Source organism: Dictyostelium discoideum (genome assembly GCF_000004695.1).
Source record: "Dictyostelium discoideum AX4 chromosome 3 chromosome, whole genome shotgun sequence".
Lineage (NCBI taxonomy): Eukaryota > Evosea > Eumycetozoa > Dictyosteliales > Dictyosteliaceae > Dictyostelium > Dictyostelium discoideum.
Genome location: NC_007089.4, coordinates 3,594,503 through 3,614,631, shown reverse-complemented (window position 1 = coordinate 3,614,631; position 20,129 = coordinate 3,594,503). Strand labels below are relative to the sequence as shown.

Below are 20,129 nucleotides of genomic sequence, written 5' to 3'. Positions count from 1 at the left end.
TTTTAATTTTTTTATTTTTTCAAGAATGTCGTCAATCAACCCAAGTTTATATAATGACAATGGTGAGTATTGTTCAAAAGTAATTGTCACAAAAGCAATAAAAATTAGAGATTTAGATCAAATACCACAAACTATACTTGCCTTGGCTGCTACCAATAACGGTGCCAATTATGATTACGCCTCACCTAATTACATAACAAATGCCAGAAAAAGATTTAAAGCAAGACTCAATAGAAACCCAATATGGTACCCAAAAATGGGTGACACCGCTGCTATTTTTTTCGCAAGATCTGATCAAGCAGGTTGGGATATCAGAGCTGAAGTTGACGAGGCCATATTATATACACAAAAACAATATCCCCATATTGATATTAACTATGCAGTTTTAACACCAGTTAATACTCACGATTTAGTTGACATGAATCTCATCGCCCAGTTATTCGCTGAGGATGATGCAGCAGCAGCAGCAGCAGCAAACCAACCAAACCAACCAAATCAAGGACAATAATAAATTAGTTTATTTAATTTAACTCTTATATAATAATACTAGGTCTCATTGTGAATTTATAAAACCTTAAAATTAAATATAAAAAAAAAATAAAAATAAAAAAAATAAAAATAAAAATTCCCTTTCTAAAGAGTAAAACATTATGTGTCTTTTTTTGTTATTCATCAAATTTGAATATTACTATTAAAATAAACAATTACTAAAATAATTATAAAAAAATAGAAAAAAAATAAATAAAATTTACATTATTGTATTTTTTTTTTTTTTTTTTTTTTTTTTTTTTTTTTTTTTTTTTTTTTTTTAAAAAAAATAAATAAATAATACAGAAATTAAGTAAATAAAATTCGGATGGAACCTACATAAAAATATTTCTATGTTTCCATTGTTATAGAACAAAAATATGAGAGTTTGAAAATACATTAGGTTTACCATGCTAATACCAGTGTTGCTCGTCCCAAGATATTTTTTTTTTATTTTAATTTTTTAAAAAATAAATAGAAATTTTAAAGAATGGCAATAAACCCCTAAAAAAAAAAACAATCAAAAATAAATCTAACTAGATTTAGTTGGGTTGTTATTTATAATTATTATTTATATAATATATTATTTAATTTAGTTTTAGCTGTTTTAGTTATTATTTATTTTTTTCATTTTATTAATTTATTTTGTTTTCTTTTTTTCTTTTTTTTAAATTCTTATTTTTCCCAAAAAAAAAAAAATCTATAGTCCAAAATAAAAAATAATAAATAAATAGTTAGATAATTTTATTAATATATAAAAAAAATAAAAAAAAAAAATTAAAAAAAAAAAATAAATAAAATTAATCTCATAGTATCTATTTTTATCAATAAAAAAATAAAAAACAACACAAGTACCCATTCAAATAAAATAAAAAACAATTATATTATTCACCCCAAACACATATACTCTATTAATTTTTATTTAGAGTTCATTTCTTTAGATTTATAATATAAAATAAATATTATCTAGATAATAAAATACATACAACAAATGTGTAGTGTCGTTTCTTTTTTGAAAGAAAAAAAATACAGATAATAAAAAAACCCACATTCCACAAACACTAAATGTGTTGTGTCTTTTCATTTTTTAAAATAATAAATACTAAAATTGTATTCATTCTCTAGTGTCGTTTCATTTTTGTAACAAAAAAAAAGAAAATCCTCACTATTACCACCAAACAAATAATCATATATTTTTTTTATATCAATAAATTATAAATACAAATAAAAAACTCACACTTACCGCCACACCCACTTCTATACATCTAATTTGTATGTAATTTTTATTTTTTGTCTTTTCATTTTTTAAACAAAATTGCACAACTAAACCCACTCTCTTGTGTCGTTTCATTTTTGAAAGAAAAAAAAGAAAACTCCCACTATTACCACTAAACACATTGGAATATTTTTTTTATAATCAATAAATTATATGAATATAAATACATATAAAAAACCCACTTACCACCACACCCACTTCTAAAAACAAATTTGTATGGCATTTTTATGTTTGTCTTTTCATAACAATAACAAAAACACACACCCAATACACACCAAATGTGCTGTGTCTTTTCATTTTTTAAAACAAAAAATACTAAAATTGTATTCATTCTCTAGTGTCGTTTTATTTTTGAAAGAAAAAAAAAGAAAACCCTCACTATTACCACCAAACACATTCTCATATATTTTTTTATACTTCAATAAATAAATAAAATCATTTTATTTATATTTTTCATATATATATTTATAGAAATATAATTAAATATATATAAAAAAAAAAAAATAAAAAAAAAATTTAAAAATTTAAAAATAAAGTGGTCACCTTCATTTCTTTTTATTTTTTATATCATTTTGTTAATTTTTTGAGTGTTCTATTTATCTATACTAATAAAATAATAAAAAAAATGGATGGAATAAATAATTTGTTTTAAAATTAATTAAACCTGGATTATATTTTTTTTTTTTTTTTTATTATTTATTTAACCATTTATTACCACTTGATTTGAAGGTTTGGCCAGCAGTAATAGTTGGAGCGATAATTATATCATGGAGATGTAAATATTTCACGACCACCGTCACCAACAACAAGGTTCATAAAACCAGGTTGAGTATTATTTGGTAGGAATATAAAAATGGTATTATTATTTTCAATAAAAAATCCAGGTTCTTCCAATGTTGCAGTTTTCTTTTTGTCAATATTGGTTTTGGTCTTAAATGCTTTCCAGTAAATACCATATTACCACCATTATCATTAAGTACCCCCTTCCATTTTAGTGAGAACCGGTAATCCATATGGGTAGGAATAGCTTTTATAAAATGAGCCACATATTGAGACTTCAATTGTCCAATTATTTGGAGTTAAAAATTCTTCAACTGAGAATGTGACAGAAGAATGGGAAGCATCTATTGTACCAATAGGGTTGGTGTCTTTCACAATGTTAGTTGAAATAAATTTTAATTGACGTGTTGTAGAGATTACTACCTTGAATAGTTAAAATACCTTTATCATCATCGAGAATTGGTACATTGGGTATGGCACCACTTTCAATTGTTGTACTGAAAATGGTGATATTATCACTAATTAAATATAAAGGACCACACCCTGGATCCAAGTAAGTAACGAACTGATTTTTGCTTGTATCGAAACTGAGATTTAAAATAGATGTTTCTTTATATATTGTTTTATATATTGATTTGGCGGTTCGCTTATAGTTGCAAGGAAAGTTGAAGGTGAACCCGAATTCTCCACCTGTAGTGGGTATATTTGAGAATTATGGGATTTCTGGTGTGAATTTAAATAAAATATTTAAATCGCATAGCAGATTCTTGTAAGGAAACTCGAGTGGATTTAAATAATATTTTCTTCCAACCGTATCCATTTTTACATTGACAACTGTTTCATTATATAATTCACACTTCCTAATAAAAAATTTACATAAAAAAACATTTTTTATTTTTAGAAAAAGGGGTTTAACATAAAAAAAAATACCCCATTCAACAAAAAAAACCACTCCCTTTTCATATAAATGAAACACCACACTCAAACTCATTCACCAGATAGCCTCTTTTTAGAATTTTATGGTTTTTTTTCATTATTATTATTTATTTTTTTATTTTATTTTGTTTTTTTAATTTATATATTTATTTTTTTTTTTTTTTTTTTTAATTTATTTATTTTTTTTTTTCTACATTTATTAATTTTTTTTTATCTTTTTTTATCTATTTATTTAATTAAAATTAAAATTTCCTAAAATAATTAAATTTCTCTTTTTTAATTTTCTTTTATAAAAATTATTGACAAAGCCAAGTTCAAAATAAAAAAAATTATTGATAAAAATGGAACAGAAAATAATATTACTGATTTTATTTTTGTTCTTTAAATCAGGATATTCAATGTATCGTCCATCACCAATAGGTATTATCATTAAATTTTTAATTATTTATAATAATTTGTTTATGTAATTAATTTTTTTTATTAGATGTAATATATGATGATAAATCATTTACATTTATTTTTAATAGTAATCTCCCATATTCTACCCGTTTAATTTTGTATAAAAACGAAAAAGAACCCAGAACTGAAATGGCACCAAATTATTTCAATTGTACCCTAGTTGATGGAGAGAGCATTGTTTATTCCATTAAGATGAACCATTCTCAAGATTATGGGGTAGTATAGACAGTAAGATATGTGCTAGAGATATATCAAATACTGTTGAGGATTGTACATTTGATGTTTCGCCTTTAATATATTATCCAAAAGCATCCAATTTGAAATATAGTAAAAAACCAAAACATCTGGTGAAGATAGGGTCATTACTGGCTCATATTTAAGATTATTTGGTGGTCCTAATTTCCTTCTAAATTCCATTGATACTTCTAAACCTTTGGTTGTTAAAGGTAATTTCTCTGATGGATCTACTCTAAATAATATTACTGTAATATTTCCACCAGGATCTGGAACTTTTAGGTTGTACTATGATGAAACTGGTGTATTTAAAGTACCATTTTCATACGTATCACCTAAAATATCAAGTACCGTTTTTGACTCATTGAAACAAATAATAACAATTAATGGTGATAACTTCTTTACAAATAAAAAGTTGGTTACGGTTTATTTTGATGGTATTACTCAACTAAATTTTATTATTTCAGTAAATCATACACAAATTCAAGTGAGTAACATTAATAGAGTTGCGCCTGGCCCAATGTCTGTTAGTATTACCGTAAATGGTGTCTCAATTGAAAAGAATTATAATCATTGTTTCCCAGCAATTATAACATCAATATCATCATTATCAAATCGTTTAGATGGTATTGTAACAATTAAAGGTGAAAAACTATCTTCGACTTTAAATTCATCTTTGACACCATCAATTATAATTGGTGATAAACAATGTACATTTATTATATCAACACCAACTGAATTGGAATGTAAATAAGAAAAAAATGAACTGGGTGGTAAAAACTTACCGGTTAAAGTTAATTTCGGTGGTTGTGATTCAACAAGTCCTAATGGTGTATTATTTACATATAATATTCCAACATTATCAAGTGGGTCATATTCAAATGGTATCGTTACATTAATTGGTACAAATCTTGGTACAAATAACGAATCATCCATTCAATTATAGGTGATGGAATTAATAATACAAACATTAGCAAATTTAATGTATCATCTGATGAAAAGAGTTTAACATTTGAATTACCTCATTTAAGATGTAGATCATTTAATAGTAATTTCACTCGTTCTAATATTACCGCAAACACACTTTCAATTTCTGCATCATTATCAGTAAATGTAACCAATAGACCAACAGTATCAAATGGAATATTAAATATTGAAATATTTTATATGGATTGTACAATTAGTTCACCAGCACCAAGTATTACTGTTGGTGATTCATCATCAGCCTCACTATGTTCAATACCATCATCAAATTCTAGTTACTATAAAACAACATGTCCAACACCATATGGCACTGGTATTAATAAACAATTTATATTCAAATTAAACTCAGAGACAGTCAGTGATCAATTCTCATATGCACCACCTGAAGTTGAGAATCGTACAATTTCAGATGATGGAACTAATATTGAATTACATGGTAATAATTTTGGTAATTCAACATCATTAATTAAAGTTTATTTAAATGGTAGTGATATTTCATCAGAAATTCTAGAATTAAAAGATCATCAATTAACTATTAAAATATTGGATTCATATAAAAATGGCCCAATTAATATTACTGTAGATGGTAATTATATGGATTCATTCTTTTATTTAACATTACCTCCTGTCATTTATCATATAACAAATAAAGATAATAAAACACTTACTTGTGGAGGTCATATCACAGTTTCTGGTAAGAATTTATTGACAAGTGACAAAGAATTCAAAGTTAATGTAAAATCAAATAATAAAAATACTACAGGAGTTCGTCCAGGGACCAAGTACAACATTGACGTATAAAACCAATGATTTCAGAAATTCCAATCAATAATTTTCTTATATCTTTTTTACCTTCAAATAATGAGAATATCTTACTAAAAAATGATGCTAAACTGTTGAGAATTTCTAATAACATTTTATTTTATTTTATTTTATTTTATTTTATTTTATTTTGTTATTTTAATTATATTTATTGTTTTATTTTATTTTTAGTTTCTTTAATAACTAATGAATGAGGACATATTTTGTGATAAATTTATTGGGGGTGAACAAAAAAAAAAAAAACAATTTATAATAATATTAATATAAATGGTAATAATAATGGGGTTATAGTATTAATAGAAACAATAATCATGGAAATAGTGAGATTTTTCTTTTTTTTTAATTGAAAAATCAATTCCTGCACTGTTTAATTTTTTTTTTTTTTTTGTTATGTATTTTAAATTTTCAAAGTGATGCATTGACGACAAATATAAAGTAAAGTACAGTAAATCTAAAAAAAAAAAAAAAAAAAGGAAAAATGGGAATAAAAATTAAAAAAAAAAAAAAAAAAAGATTTAGTAATAAAATTCATATTTTTATTATTTTTATTTTTAATTTTAATTATTAATTTTTATTATTTTTTATTATTTTTATTTTTAATTTTAATAATTAATTTTACAATTTTGAATTATTTTGTTTATACATCAATCCATATAAAAAAAAAAAAAAAAAAAAAAAATTTATTAAAAAAAATAAAAAAAAGTTATACATTTATTAATTCAATTTAATAAATAAAGGTATAAACAGTGTATTTTAGTGTAAAAATTCACTGCCGTTTAGAAAGCGAAATTTCAAAAAAAATTCCCTACAACAGTAAATAAAACTGTATAAAATGTATTTTAGAAAATTTAATTAATTTTTTTTTTTATTTTTTTTTTAAACAATTTAAAAAAAATTTTTAACTTATAGATCTATAAGTTAAAAATTTTTAACTTATAGATCACTTTTGCCAATGCCAGGTGGTAATGAATTAAAAGGCTGGTGTCCGACGGCCGTTTGACAATAATGGGTCAGTGTTCGCTAGATATTTGTAGACTGCGGTCTTCTCATATTAGGTCACTGACCACCAGCTGGTGGTGTACGACCATTTGATTATTGACTGTATAGTTGTGAATATGTGATTTTAAAAAATAATAATTTAATTGAGCGTTGTATTGGCTTAAAAAAGATTTTGAACAAGTCTATCGCTGGATTTCTAGTTTCTCTGTAATACCAATAATAACAACACCAATATTATCTTGTTTTGTCTCGAATGGAGTTTTCACTTGCTAAAACTAATAATGAATTTGTATAATTCAAAGTGTAACATAATTTAACATTTTTGTTGATTTTGGCTAACTTGTTTACTATTGAATGAAATTATTATAATTTCACCAACGGCTGTGACTAACATAGTACCAAAACCTTTGATTACCATAGAACCAGAGATTAAGAATGGGTCATATTCTCTTATGCTTGACTTTTCTTAATTGGGTCACATTCAGCAGTGATCGATTATTCATCATAGGTCATGTTTATAATCAGCGAGAACATGTAAAGCAATTTCTATTGATCGAATAGATTAAACCATTTCTAGTGGTACACATTCTTTGCCAATTAAATCATCGCCAGTGGTTTCACGATTTTCAAATACAATAGCGATAGCTCTTTTCAATGGTACATTTCGAGTATTAGTTGTCATATTTCAAGCGGGTACACCCTTTCTATGGTTTCAATACATTTCAAACACCGATTGTGACCATAATAAATTTCTCTTTATTAAATTGGATAACTCTTCAATGATCATTCTCTAATTTGAAAATAAATAAAAAAAAATTAGTAAAAATATTAATTTATTTATTTACTAATTCATACATTAATTTTTTAATTTATTTATTTATTTATTTATTTATTTATTTTATTTATTTATTTTTTTTTTTTTTATTTTATTTATTTTTTATTTTTATTTATTTTTTATTTGTTTTTATTTTTTCTTTTTTTTTTTTTTAAAAAAAAAAAAAAAAACAACTTACATCTATATTGAACTTTTTTTACTTGTTTTATATTTTGGTTGACCATATCTTCACCCAGAGAATTATTTGATCATTTAGACATTATGTTGTTGATTTTGTTTATTGTTGAATTATAAATATAAAAAAAAAAAAAAAATAAATTCCAAAAAAAACTTTTTTACTTTTTTTTTTTAAGTTTCATAAATTTCTTTTTTTCCTTTATTTATTTATTGTTTTTTTTTTAAAAAAAAAAAAGAAAAATGAATGACCGAATAAATATTTTTAATTAAAAAGATTTTTTTATTTTTATTTTTTAATATTTTTTCCTAGTTTTTAGATATAAAAAAAAAAAAAAATTAGTTTTATATCTCTCTGATTATAGATAAAATTAATATGGGATACGTTAATTTACTTAAAGACAAATCACAATGTAATTGCATTGTAAATGCATTGTAAATATTTTACATAGTAGTGGTGACGCTGCAAAATCAAAAAAAGTTTAATTTTTTTTATAAAATCTCGAAATATTTTAGATAAAAATCATTTCAAAAAAAATTTTTTTTTTTTAATTTTTTTATTTTTTCAAGAATGTCGTCAATCAACCCAAGTTTATATAATGACAATGGTGTGTATTGTTCAAAAGTAATTGTCACAAAAGCAATAAAAATTAGAGATTTAGATCAAATACCACAAACTGTACTTGCCTTGGCTGCTACCAATAACGGTGCCAATTATGATTACGCCTCACCTAATTACATAACAAATGCCAGAAAAAGATTTAAAGCAAGACTCAATAGAAACCCAATATGGTACCCAAAAATGGGTGACACCGCTGCTATTTTTTTCGCAAGATCTGATCAAGCAGGTTGGGATATCAGAGCTGAAGTTGACGAGGCCATATTATATACACAAAAACAATATCCCCATATTGATATTAACTATGCAGTTTTAACACCAGTTAATACTCACGATTTAGTTGACATGAATCTCATCGCCCAGTTATTCGCTGAGGATGATGCAGCAGCAGCAGCAGCAGCAAACCAACCAAACCAACCAAATCAAGGACAATAATAAATTTATGTAGGTTCCATCCGAATTTTATTTACTTAATTTCTGTATTATTTATTTATTTTTTTTTTTAAAAAAAAAAAAAAAAAAAAAAAAAAAAAAAAAAAAAAAAAAAAAAAAAAAAAAAAAAAAAAAAAAAAAAAAAAATACAATAATTATAAAAAAATAGAAAAAAAAATAAATAAAATTTGATGAATAACAAAAAAAGACACATAATGTTTCACTCTTTAGAAAGGGAATTTTTATTTTTATTTTTTTTATTTTTATTTTTTTTTTTATATTTAATTTTAAGGTTTTATAAATTCATACAACAAATGTGTAGTGTCGTTTCTTTTTTGAGAGAAAAAAAATACAGATAATAAAAAAACCCACATTCCATAAAAAAAACATAAATAAAATAAAAAAATATTCCAAATAAATCAATTTTTTTTGGTTTTTTTTTTTTTTTTTTTAAAAAATCTTCCATTTTGTTGTCTTCAAAATAAAAAAACAATTACAAAAAATGAATGATAAATAATTATTTATCAAAATTTTTTATTTTAATTTTTTAACGATTTAATTTTATTTATTTTTAATATGAATATTTAAAAAAAATAAAATAAATAAAGAAATAAAGAAATTTATAAGGGGTCTGACGTAAAAATTTCAGCATTAAAGGTGGTGAAAAGTAATTTTGTGGGTTTGTTTTTTTTTATTTTTTTATTTTTCTTTTATTATTTTATTTTCTGTGCGACTCCCCATAGAAATTTATAAAACTTAAAAAAAACAAAATAAAAAATAAAAAAACAATTGATTTACCTCTAAATGCTTTTATAACTCATTTACAAAATAAAAAATAAAAAAACAATTGACAAACATTTTAGCAAAAACTGCAACATCAACAGGATCAAGTGTGGATTATATCCAAAATTAATTTTTAAATTATTAAAAATAAATAAATAAAAAAAAGAAATATTAAAAAATAAATAATTTATGTGTTTTTAATTTTTAATCTTTATTGCTATATTTTTATTTATTTATTTATTTGTTAATACAAATTATTATTATTATTTTTTTTTTTTTTTTGAAAAGTAAAATTAAATAAAATTGTTTTGATTTTAAATTACAAAAATATTGCTGATGATTTTTTTGCGATTTTGATATGATTTAAACCACAAGCGTTGCAAAGATGTACAACTTGGCCGTTGTAGGTTCCTTTTCTCCAATATGGAGATCTGGTTCTTCCACAATCATAGCAACGATTTGGTGGTGTTGATATATATGGTCTACCTCTTCTACCGTTGGTAGTAGGACCACTGGATGTAATGCCGGTGGTATTGGTAGTGGCAATGGGATCAGTTGCAGAGGTGGGATCAGTTGCAGAGGTGGTATCAGTTGCAGAGGCGGCATCAGTTTCAGAGGCGGCACCATCTGCAGAGGTGGCATCAGTTGCTGTGGAAGCAGCGGTTGCAGAGTCACTGCCTAAATACCATGGTAGATGTTCACTATTTTTTACCATTTCAAAAATTTATATAATTTTTTTTTTTTTTTTTTTTTTATTATTATTTAATATATGAATATAAATTAATTGGTTGTGTGAAAATAAAAATAAAATAATTGAAAAGAAAAAAAAAAATTAATGTATATTTTTTTTTTAATTTGTTTTAATTTTTTTTATGTTTTGGATGATCAAATTAAATTTTTTTATTTTCTTTTTTTTTTTTTCCAAAAAATTTGGGAATAATTTTTTCAGAGATGCCGAGAATTTTTTTATAATTTTTTATTTTTTTTTTTTTTTTTTTTTTTCTTAAAATAGATTTTTGTTATTTTTATTTTAATTTAAAAATATTTATTTTGTTTTTAAGAGTGGTTGATGATTTTTTTTTTTTTTTTTTTTTTTTTTTTTATTTATGATTTTATTTTGTGTGTATGAATTGAAAAAAATAAAAAAAAATAAAAAATTATAAAAACAAAAACCACTCATTGGGGGTCAACAATTCTGTGATTTCGTGGGAAAATAGAAAAAATATACAAAAAATGGTTTTATTCTTATTTTTTTTTTGTATTTTAATTTAATTCTCACATAAAAAAAAAAATTAAAAAAATAAAAAAATAAAAAAATATAAGTAAAAAAAATAACAACACTACCAACCACTGTTTGGGTGAAATAGTAATTTTTGGTAATGTAAAAAAATAAACACAACATAATTAAAAAGATTATTGCAAATGCAGTATTTGTTGGTTTGAAAAATGAAAAGACACAACACATTTGGTGTGTATAGTAATAAAAAAAAAAAAAAAATAATAAAAAAAAAAACAAAAAAAAAAAAAAAATAAAACTATTATTTGATTTATATCACTAATTTAATGATAAAAAAGATAATAAAACAAAGAGGTATATAAAAAAAATGTATAGTAATAAAGGAATAAATAAAACAAACACAAGAAGAAATAGTTTTTTTTATTTTTTTTTTTATTTTTTATTTTTTTTTTATTGTTGCTGGTTATATTTTTGTTCCAATAGCACCATTGCCGTACCTTTTGGGACAATCTTTTTGGAAACTTTAAAGTACCATTGCCGTAAATTGAAGTTTATCCAATCAGAACCTTTGTTGCTCTTTAGGAAGTTTTCTCTACCATAAACTAATCTTTAAAATTAAAAAAAAAAAAAAAATTAATATTTGAATTTTAATTTTATTATTATAATTTTATTTTTTTATCAATAGTTACCATTGAAAGAAAAGGTATAACAAAGTAAATCTTCTTAAAAAATAGGTAATATAACCCCCTCCCACCCATCCAATTCTCATTATAATCCTTTTAAAGAAAATAATGAGCTTTTTAAAAAAAAAAATAAATAAAAATAAAAAAAGAAAACAATTAATAATCTAAAATTTTTTTTTTTTATATTTTTTTATTTATTAATTAACTGCACCAACAATTTTTTAAAAAATTTATACAGAAAACGTTGAGAAAAAAAAAAAAGTTTATAAAAAGCAAAAAAAAAAATCAAAAAAAAAAAAATCAAAAAAAAAAAAAAAAAAAAAAATCAAAAAAAAAAAAAGTTATCGCAACGTTAAAAAAAAAAAAAATTGGCCAGATCTTTTTTTATTTTTTATTTTTTGATGTTTGACCATAAAATGAATTAATTATTATTTTTTTATTCACAATTGTTACCACATTGTATTAAATTATTATTTATTTAAAAAAAAAAAAAAAAAAAAATAATATATTTAATATTTATCATTCACAATTTTTTATTTTTTTTTTTTATTTTTTTTTTTTAGTCCAATCAAAATAATTCAGGGGATATGGTCAACCAAAATAGTAAAACAAGTAAAAAGTTCACCATATCATATGAATGTAGGTTGTTTTTTTTTTTTTAAAAAAAAATAAAAATAAAAAAAAAAAAAAAAATTAAATTAATAAATAAATAAAATAAATGAATGAACAAATAAATTAATTATTTTTACTAATTTTGTTTTTTTATTTTCAAAAATTGGAGAATGATGATTGAAGAGTTATCCAATTTAATAAAGAGAAAATTATAATCATCACAATCGGTGTTTGAAAAGTATTGAAACCTTTGGAAGAGTGTGCCCTCTTGAAATATGATAACCAATTCTGTCGAAATGTATCATTGAAAAGATCTATCGCTGTGGTATTTGAAAATCATGAAACCGCTTGTGATGGTTTAATTAGCAAAGAATGTTGTACCACTAGAAATGCTTTATTCTATTAGATCAATTGAAGTTGCTTTACATGCTAACGCTGATTATCAACATGACTTATGATGAATCATCAATCACTGCTGAATATGACCCAATTAAGAAAGGTCAAGTACAAGAGAATATTGACCCATTTTTAATCTCTGATTCTATGGTAATCAAAGGTTTTGCTACGATGCTAGTGTAACTATTCGTCTTGTTATTATTGGTATTACAGAGAAACTAGAAATCCAGTGATAGACTTGTTCAAAATCTTTTTTAGGTGAATACAAAGTTGTATTAAATTATTATTTAAAAAGAAAAAAAAAAAAAGATAAAAAAAATCACCATATGCGCAACAATACAGTCAATAATCATTAACATATAGAATATGATTCTTGTAGATGAAGAAAAAATAAAACAAAAATAAAAAAACAAATTTATTTAATAGAAAATTAAAATAATAAAATAATTGTTTATATTATTTAATTAAATAAGGTAATAATGATTTATTTATATAAAATAATAGTTTAAGAATAATTGATTAATTTTAAAATTAATATTTATTTTTTAAAATATTATTACAAATAATTTTTTTATTTATTTTATTTTATTTTATTTTATTTCGTTGTATGTTTGAAGCGTTTTTTATTTGGTCACGAGCCTAATTTAAAAAATAAAATTTTAATTTTTTTTTTCAATTAAGTCTTTGTATGTGGTGGTCGCCGATCACCATGGTGCAGCCTAAAATGTCAAGTTTACCAAATGGTCGCACACGAAAAAATAGGCAAACAGCCATAGGCAGCAAGAATCTCTTGATTCAAGGCAATATAAAAAAATTCACCACTAAAATATTTTAATAGTTTCTATGGTTTAATTTCATTACTATCTGGCATTAGCAAAGTGATCTATAAGTTAACATTCTTTTTTTAAATTTAAAAAAAAAAAAAAAAACCAAACAAAAAATTTTTTAATAACAACCTTTTATAAAAAAAAAAAAAATAATTAACAAAAATAAAAGTTATTTATTTATTTAAAATTTATAAATTCAATTTAATAAATATTAAAGGTAAATTAAATTGTATAAAATGTATTTTCTGTTGGATGATGTAATATATTCTTTATTTTAATTGTTTTGAAAATTATTTTTATTATTATAATTATTATTTAACAACTCTCTTAATTTAATAAAAAAAAAAATTATAAAAAAAATAAAAAACACACCAAATGTGTTGTGTCTTTTCAATTTTGAAGGAAAAAAATACTAAAATTGAATTCATTCTATCGTGTCGGTTCATTTTTGAAAGAAAAAAAAAGAAAAATCTCATTATTACCACCAAACACATTGGCATATTTTGTTTTTTAATGATAATTTTTTATTTGTAAATCTAGATCAAAAAAAAAAAAAAAAATTCAAAAAAAAGAACGGATAAATTATTTTCTTTATCATATTGTGTATTTTTGAATGTTCAATTTTTATATACTAATTTATATTAAAAAAATATTTTTTCTCTGATAGGATAAAAACATCAATTTTAAAAAAAAAAAAAAAAACAATGGAAAATTAAAAAATTAAGTTATACAAACTTTTGTGGTCATAGTGTTGTCATAATAAAATTTAGTGCAATAAACCAAGTAATAATATATCGCACTATTTATTTTTTTTTTTTTTTTTTTTTTTTTTTTTTTTTTTTTTTTTTTTTTTTGGTTGAAATTTGCATTCCCAAAAGCAAAATTCAAAAAATATGCACCAAAAAAAAAAAAAAAAAAACATCGCTATGTAATTTTTGAGTGGTGGTGGTGAGTGTGATTGTGGTTACTTTGTTGATTAACCACTTTCTTTTTAATTTTTTTTGTAGCTGTCTCACATATTATTTATAATTATTTAATTACAATTAAATTGTATTTATTTAATTTAATTTAATTTAATTTAATTTAATTTAATTTAATTTAATTTAATTTTAATTTTTTTTATTTTTTTTTTTTTTATTGCACATCCTACAATAAATAAAAACAATTACAATTAATTTTTTATTTTTTATATTTTTTTTATTATTAATAATTTAATTATTTGTATTATTATTCTATTACTTTTAATAATTTTAAATATAATATTTTTCAAATTATAATAAAAATGGATATTTATTATATTCTAAATCACGATAATTCAGACAATAATATTTTTGATTTTGAAAATAATAGTGATACTATTGATATTGGTAAAAATTATAAAAAATGCAATGGCCAAGGTCAAATGTTACCACCACCTACATTAATAACACCATCCAATCAAAATGATACAATAACTTATTATACCGATGGTCGTTCAATCTCTGTTCCAAGAAAGATGCTAATTGATCCAAATACAATTGTAGACTGTGGCACCAATGGTATCATGTTTATTGCTTTTAATTTTGAAACTCAAAAAAGAGTAATTTTAAAAAAACTATCAAAAAGAATGTTTGATAATGAATTAAATGGCCATAGAATTATTAGAAATTTAATTTTTCAAAATCTTTTCCAAGGTGGTAAACATATTTCAACCTATCAAAGTATTTTTAAAAGAAAATGTTCAGATTCATATCAACCTCCATTGACATCTATTCTAAATTCAATTATAAGTTCAAATGATAATCCACAACAACATTCAACATTGATTCAACAAAAAGATGATGAAGATTTTTATTTTGAATCAATTCAACCACAATATTCATTATTGAATTTAATATCTAATAACATGCTTGATCAAGATGATATTTGCCAATTGTTCTATGAAATTTTAATGGGTTTAAAGTTTATGCATTCTGCCGGAGTTATCCATAGAGATTTAGATCCAGAAAACTCAATTTTCGTTGATGAAAATTTTAATATTAAATTCACAGAATTTAATAATTGCTTTCTATTAGATACTGATCCTACCTTTTTATTCAATAAGGAGTATATTACTAATACTTACTCTTATCGTGCTCCTGAAACAATTTGGGGTGATTCTTTATATACTGAAGCTACTGATGTTTGGGGTGCTGGTGTTTTATTTGCAGAACTATTGTTAGGTAAAAGATTATTTAGATCTTTCAACAGTTTGTATTTTATTTTATTATTTATTTAATTATTTTAAATTATAAATTAATTTATTTAAATTTCTAATTTTTTTTATTTTCTTTTTACTTTTTTTTTTAAAATAATTTTAGGTAAAGAACATTTGAAATCAATTTATAAATTAATAGGTGCACCAAAAGCTTCAGAAGGAGCTTATGTTGTAAAAGGAGAATTATTGTTTTTCCTAATGGAATATAATAGAAAAAATAGTTTTCAACCAACATTTAATAATACATTTATAGGCTGTAATCAAATTCAAATTGACCTTTTAAAAAATATGCTATGTTGGGATCCAAGAGATAGATATTCAGTCAATGAAATTTTGGAAAGTCCATATTTTGAAAATATTCACGATAGAACAAATTTCATTCCATGTGATAAAAATTTAAATGTTAATATTCATTTTGATATCTTAAATTTGAAACCCAACCAAATGACAAATTTAATTGATCAAGAATTTTTAAATCCAAGTTAAAATGAATTTTAATTTTCAAAAACAATTATAATTTTATTGTAAAGGTTAATATAAAAAAGGGGAAAAGAAATATAAAAAAAAAAAAAAAAAAAAAAAAAAAATTAAACAAATAATTTTTTGTTTATAAAATTAAATCAATTTTTAATTTTATAATATATATATTATCTATTTAGAAAATAAATTAAAATAAAAAAAAATAAAAAAAATAAAAATAAATTAAAACAAAAATAAAAAATAATTTTCTTTTGTTAATAGAAGCGGTAATTAAATCAATGTTATTAAATAATTTTTTTCTTTACAATTATATTATTTGTTTGTATGAAATTTCAATTTAAAATTGATTTAATTTTTTTTTTTTTTTATAATGTTGCACAGAAACCCCTTTCTCAATCTATTTTTATTTTTTTTTTATTTATTTAATTTTTTTTTTTTTTTTTTTTTAAAATACTCAACAATACAGAGAGTGGAAAAAAAAAATTTCCCCACAAACTTTGGGAATTTTCACAGTAAAAATACTTAATACTTACATTTGACATTTTTTAAGAATTTACCAATTTTAAGGAATTCCACCTTGCAAGAAAAAATAATATAAAAAACAATTACAAAAAATGAATAATTAAATTCAAATTTTCTTATTTTTTAACGATTTAATTTTATTTATTTTTAACATGAATTTAGTATAGATAAATAGAACACTCAAAAATAAACATGAACGTGATCACTTTTTTTTTTTTTTTTTTTTTTTTTTTTTTACATTTTATTTATTTATTGTGAATGTATTATTTTTTTTAAAAAATGAAACGATACAAGAGAATGAAATCAGTTGTAGAATTTTGTTTGGAAAATGAAAAGACACAACATAAAAATGTCATACAAATAAGATGTATAGATGGTGTGAGTTTTTTTAATTTGTATTCATATAATTTATTGACATAAAATGTATGCCAATTTGTTTGGGGTAATATTGAGAGTTTTCTTTTTTTCTTTCAAAAATGAAACGACACTAGAGAATAAATACAATTATAGTATTTTTTGTTTTAAAAAATGAAAAGACACAACACATTTGGTGTGTTTTGTTATTATTATGAAAAGACACAAAATAAAAATGCAATACAAATTTGATATATAGAAGTGGGTGTGGTGGTGAGTGTGAGTTTTTTTTGTATTCATTTAATTTATTGACATAAAAAAAAAATGAATGCCAATGTGTTTGGTGGTAATAGTGGGAATTTTCATTTTTTTCTTTCAAAAATGAAACGACACAACACATTTGGTGTGTATGGAATGTATATTTTTTATTATCTATATACATTATTGTATTTTTTAAATTATAAACTTTGATATAAATTTTTTTTTTTTTTTTTTTTTTTTTACTAAACTATGATAACCAACTAAAATTTTTTTTCGATTTGAAGGTTATTTGATTTAAGAGTTATTAAAAAAAAAAAAAAAAAAATAAATTAAAATAAATAAAATAAATAAAAAAATAAATAAATAAGTAAATAAATAAATAAGTAAATAAATTTAAAAAAAAAAAAATGTCAAGCTACGTAGTGATAAAATCCACTAAAAATTTACATTCACTTTACATTAAACTTATTTTTCTATTTAATTTTTTTTTTTTTTTTTTTTTTTTTTATTATTTGCTTGACATTTTTTTAATACATTGTATTTTACTGTGAAAATTCCCGATTGTTGATGTGGGGAAATTTTTTTTTTTTTTTCACTACAACATATGCAGTTAACTTTGAATATCAATTGTATTCCTATTTTAAGAAACAATTTAGTGAAAATTTAAATTTAAATTTAAAATTATTATTTTTATTATTAAAAAATAAAGATTATTTGTGTTCAAAAAAAAAAAAAAAAAGAAAAAAAAAAAAAAGATATAACAAACAAATAAATAATTTATTTTCTTTATTTATTTTTTTTTTATTTTTTTTTTTATACTACAAAAATAAATTATTTAAAAAGGATTTTTTTATATATATAAAATTGTAGTATTTTTTAATATTTAAAATATTGTTTGTATGCTAAAGATTAAAAATGTTTTTTTTTTTTTTTTTTTTTTTTTTTTTTTTTTTTTTTTTTTTTTTTTTTTTTGATATTACAATAATTGTTTTTTTTTTTAAGAAATTAATAAAAATATGTATAAAAATGAATTTGATTAAAAAGTTGATATAAATTACTAACGAAAAAAAAGATTTAGAAAGAGGTTAGTTCAAAACATTACTGGTACTATTTTTTTGTTTTAAAAGTCTCTCTTTCTTTTCTAATTTCATGTAACGCAATCCACATGCATTACAGAGGTCAACCATTACACCTTCGTCTGTACCTCTTCTCCAATATGGAGTTTCGGTTACTCCACAGACATAACAATTTTCTGGAATTTCTTTAAAAAGTGGTGGTCTGCCTTTTTTCTTCATGGTTGTTTCTATGGTGGTAGTATCAGTGGTGACATTGGTGTTTGTACCATCAATTGCAGTAGTATCACCAGTGGTTGCAGAAGAACCAATAGTAGGAGCAGTAGTGGGTCCAAGAGTTGCAGTAATAAGGCTGTTAACATCTGATAAAGTGGCAGTGGTTCTTGGTACAGAGTTAACTGGTAAAGAATTTGTAGTTGAAGCAAGATTGTCATTGCTGATAGTAGTGGTGGTGGTGGTTGTGGTAATGGTGTTATCATTGTTGTTGTTGTTGTTGATACTGGCAGCAGCAGTTGTAGCAATACTTGTATTAACATGGTTAATTGGAGGATGCAAAACTGGTATGGTACTGGCATTTTTTACTGGTATTTTTAAAGACTCTAGCTCAGCTATCAAACTGGACTCAAGTGCATCAAATTTTTCCAATGCTCTGTGTAAGTCTTTCAAGACCGCTGGTAAACTCAATGCCAACCCAGCATATTCCAAACTTAATTTAACATGTCTCTCTGCCTATATTTAAAATATTCAATTAAAAAAAAAAAAAAAAAAAAAAAAAAAAAAAAAAAAAAAAAAAAAAAAAAAAAAAAAAAAAAAATAAAATAAAATAAAATAAAATAAAATAAATTAATAAATTAATATAATAAATAATAAATAATAAATAATAATAATAAAAATAATAATTACATTTTTATAAATAAACTTTCTTTCAGATTTAATTTTATCAATCTTTTCGTGGATTTCTTTTTCTCTTTTGGATTTATATTTTATAATTGGTTGTTGTGGTTGTTGTGGTTGTTGTTCTTGTTGTTGTTGTTGTTGTTGATCTGAATCTTGTTTTGAAAATTTAAGTTTTTTATTTAGGTTATTACCAATGTTGATTGATGGTATTGGTTTTCTTTTTCCCATTGTAATATTTTGTGTGTGTGAATTTTAATTGGAGAATATTAAAAGATGAAATTTAAAAAAAAAAAAAAATTTTTTAAAAAAAAAAAATTCGATTCATTTTTTACCTTTTTTTTTATTTTTTTATTTTTTTTTTTTAAATATATTATTTAATTATATTTTGTAGGGCATCTAGTCATTTTTCCGAAATTTGAATCAATAAAAAGAAATCTATTTGTTATTAAATTTTTTTTTTTACCATTTTTGTTTTTGTCCTGGAAAATTTTACCCAATTTTAACTTTTTTGGATCTTTTTTTGATTTAATAGATCCATCTTTTTTTTATTTTCAAGATCAAATTATTATTTTTTTTAATTTTTTTTTTTTTTTTTCATTTTTTCATTTTTTTTTTATTTTTTTTTTTTTTTAAACCCACTTTTTATTTTTATTTTTTGTATTATTTTTACTTTCAACCTCAACAGTAACT

The 20,129-nt window shown here is 21.9% G+C and overlaps 9 protein-coding genes and 2 pseudogenes across 9 annotated transcripts; 6 read left to right on the top strand and 5 right to left on the bottom strand.

Moving 5' to 3' along the window:
* Window positions 1–25: 25 nt before the first annotated feature.
* Window positions 26–508, top strand: lmcA (hypothetical protein; the record flags this gene model as incomplete). The annotated part of the gene is made up of 1 exon (XM_636012.1): window positions 26–508. The coding sequence occupies one exon, from the start codon at window positions 26–28 to the stop codon at window positions 506–508; it is 483 nt and encodes a 160-aa protein (XP_641104.1).
* Window positions 509–2,706: 2,198 nt separating this feature from the next.
* On the bottom strand, window positions 2,707–3,462 carry DDB_G0280651 (annotated as a pseudogene; the record flags this gene model as incomplete).
* A 399-nt stretch (window positions 3,463–3,861) lies between these two features.
* Window positions 3,862–5,998, top strand: DDB_G0280743 (annotated as a pseudogene; the record flags this gene model as incomplete).
* A 1,333-nt stretch (window positions 5,999–7,331) lies between these two features.
* Window positions 7,332–7,700, bottom strand: DDB_G0280649 (hypothetical protein; the record flags this gene model as incomplete). The annotated part of the gene is made up of 2 exons (XM_636009.1): window positions 7,332–7,478; window positions 7,587–7,700. The coding sequence occupies 2 exons, from the start codon at window positions 7,698–7,700 to the stop codon at window positions 7,332–7,334; spliced, it is 261 nt and encodes an 86-aa protein (XP_641101.1).
* An 898-nt stretch (window positions 7,701–8,598) lies between these two features.
* Window positions 8,599–9,081, top strand: lmcB (hypothetical protein; the record flags this gene model as incomplete). The annotated part of the gene is made up of 1 exon (XM_636008.1): window positions 8,599–9,081. One exon carries the CDS (start codon window positions 8,599–8,601, stop codon window positions 9,079–9,081), a length of 483 nt encoding a protein of 160 aa, XP_641100.1.
* A 1,099-nt stretch (window positions 9,082–10,180) lies between these two features.
* comH (GATA zinc finger domain-containing protein 2) lies at window positions 10,181–10,576 on the bottom strand (the record flags this gene model as incomplete). The annotated part of the gene is made up of 1 exon (XM_636007.1): window positions 10,181–10,576. The coding sequence occupies one exon, from the start codon at window positions 10,574–10,576 to the stop codon at window positions 10,181–10,183; it is 396 nt and encodes a 131-aa protein (XP_641099.1).
* A 2,264-nt stretch (window positions 10,577–12,840) lies between these two features.
* Window positions 12,841–12,972, top strand: DDB_G0280647 (hypothetical protein; the record flags this gene model as incomplete). The annotated part of the gene is made up of 1 exon (XM_636006.1): window positions 12,841–12,972. One exon carries the CDS (start codon window positions 12,841–12,843, stop codon window positions 12,970–12,972), a length of 132 nt encoding a protein of 43 aa, XP_641098.1.
* Window positions 12,973–13,672: 700 nt separating this feature from the next.
* Window positions 13,673–14,116, bottom strand: DDB_G0280645 (hypothetical protein; the record flags this gene model as incomplete). Its single annotated transcript, XM_636005.1, has 4 exons — window positions 13,673–13,687; window positions 13,725–13,745; window positions 13,940–13,942; window positions 13,985–14,116. 4 exons carry the CDS (start codon window positions 14,114–14,116, stop codon window positions 13,673–13,675), a joined length of 171 nt encoding a protein of 56 aa, XP_641097.1.
* Window positions 14,117–14,898: 782 nt separating this feature from the next.
* On the top strand, window positions 14,899–16,338 carry DDB_G0280643 (protein kinase, CMGC group; the record flags this gene model as incomplete). Its single annotated transcript, XM_636004.1, has 2 exons — window positions 14,899–15,844; window positions 15,956–16,338. 2 exons carry the CDS (start codon window positions 14,899–14,901, stop codon window positions 16,336–16,338), a joined length of 1,329 nt encoding a protein of 442 aa, XP_641096.1.
* Window positions 16,339–17,133: 795 nt separating this feature from the next.
* Window positions 17,134–17,274, top strand: DDB_G0280641 (hypothetical protein; the record flags this gene model as incomplete). The annotated part of the gene is made up of 1 exon (XM_636003.1): window positions 17,134–17,274. One exon carries the CDS (start codon window positions 17,134–17,136, stop codon window positions 17,272–17,274), a length of 141 nt encoding a protein of 46 aa, XP_641095.1.
* A 1,280-nt stretch (window positions 17,275–18,554) lies between these two features.
* Window positions 18,555–19,667, bottom strand: gtaT (GATA zinc finger domain-containing protein 20; the record flags this gene model as incomplete). The annotated part of the gene is made up of 2 exons (XM_636002.1): window positions 18,555–19,271; window positions 19,446–19,667. The coding sequence occupies 2 exons, from the start codon at window positions 19,665–19,667 to the stop codon at window positions 18,555–18,557; spliced, it is 939 nt and encodes a 312-aa protein (XP_641094.1).
* Between the last annotated feature and the right edge of the window lie 462 nt (window positions 19,668–20,129).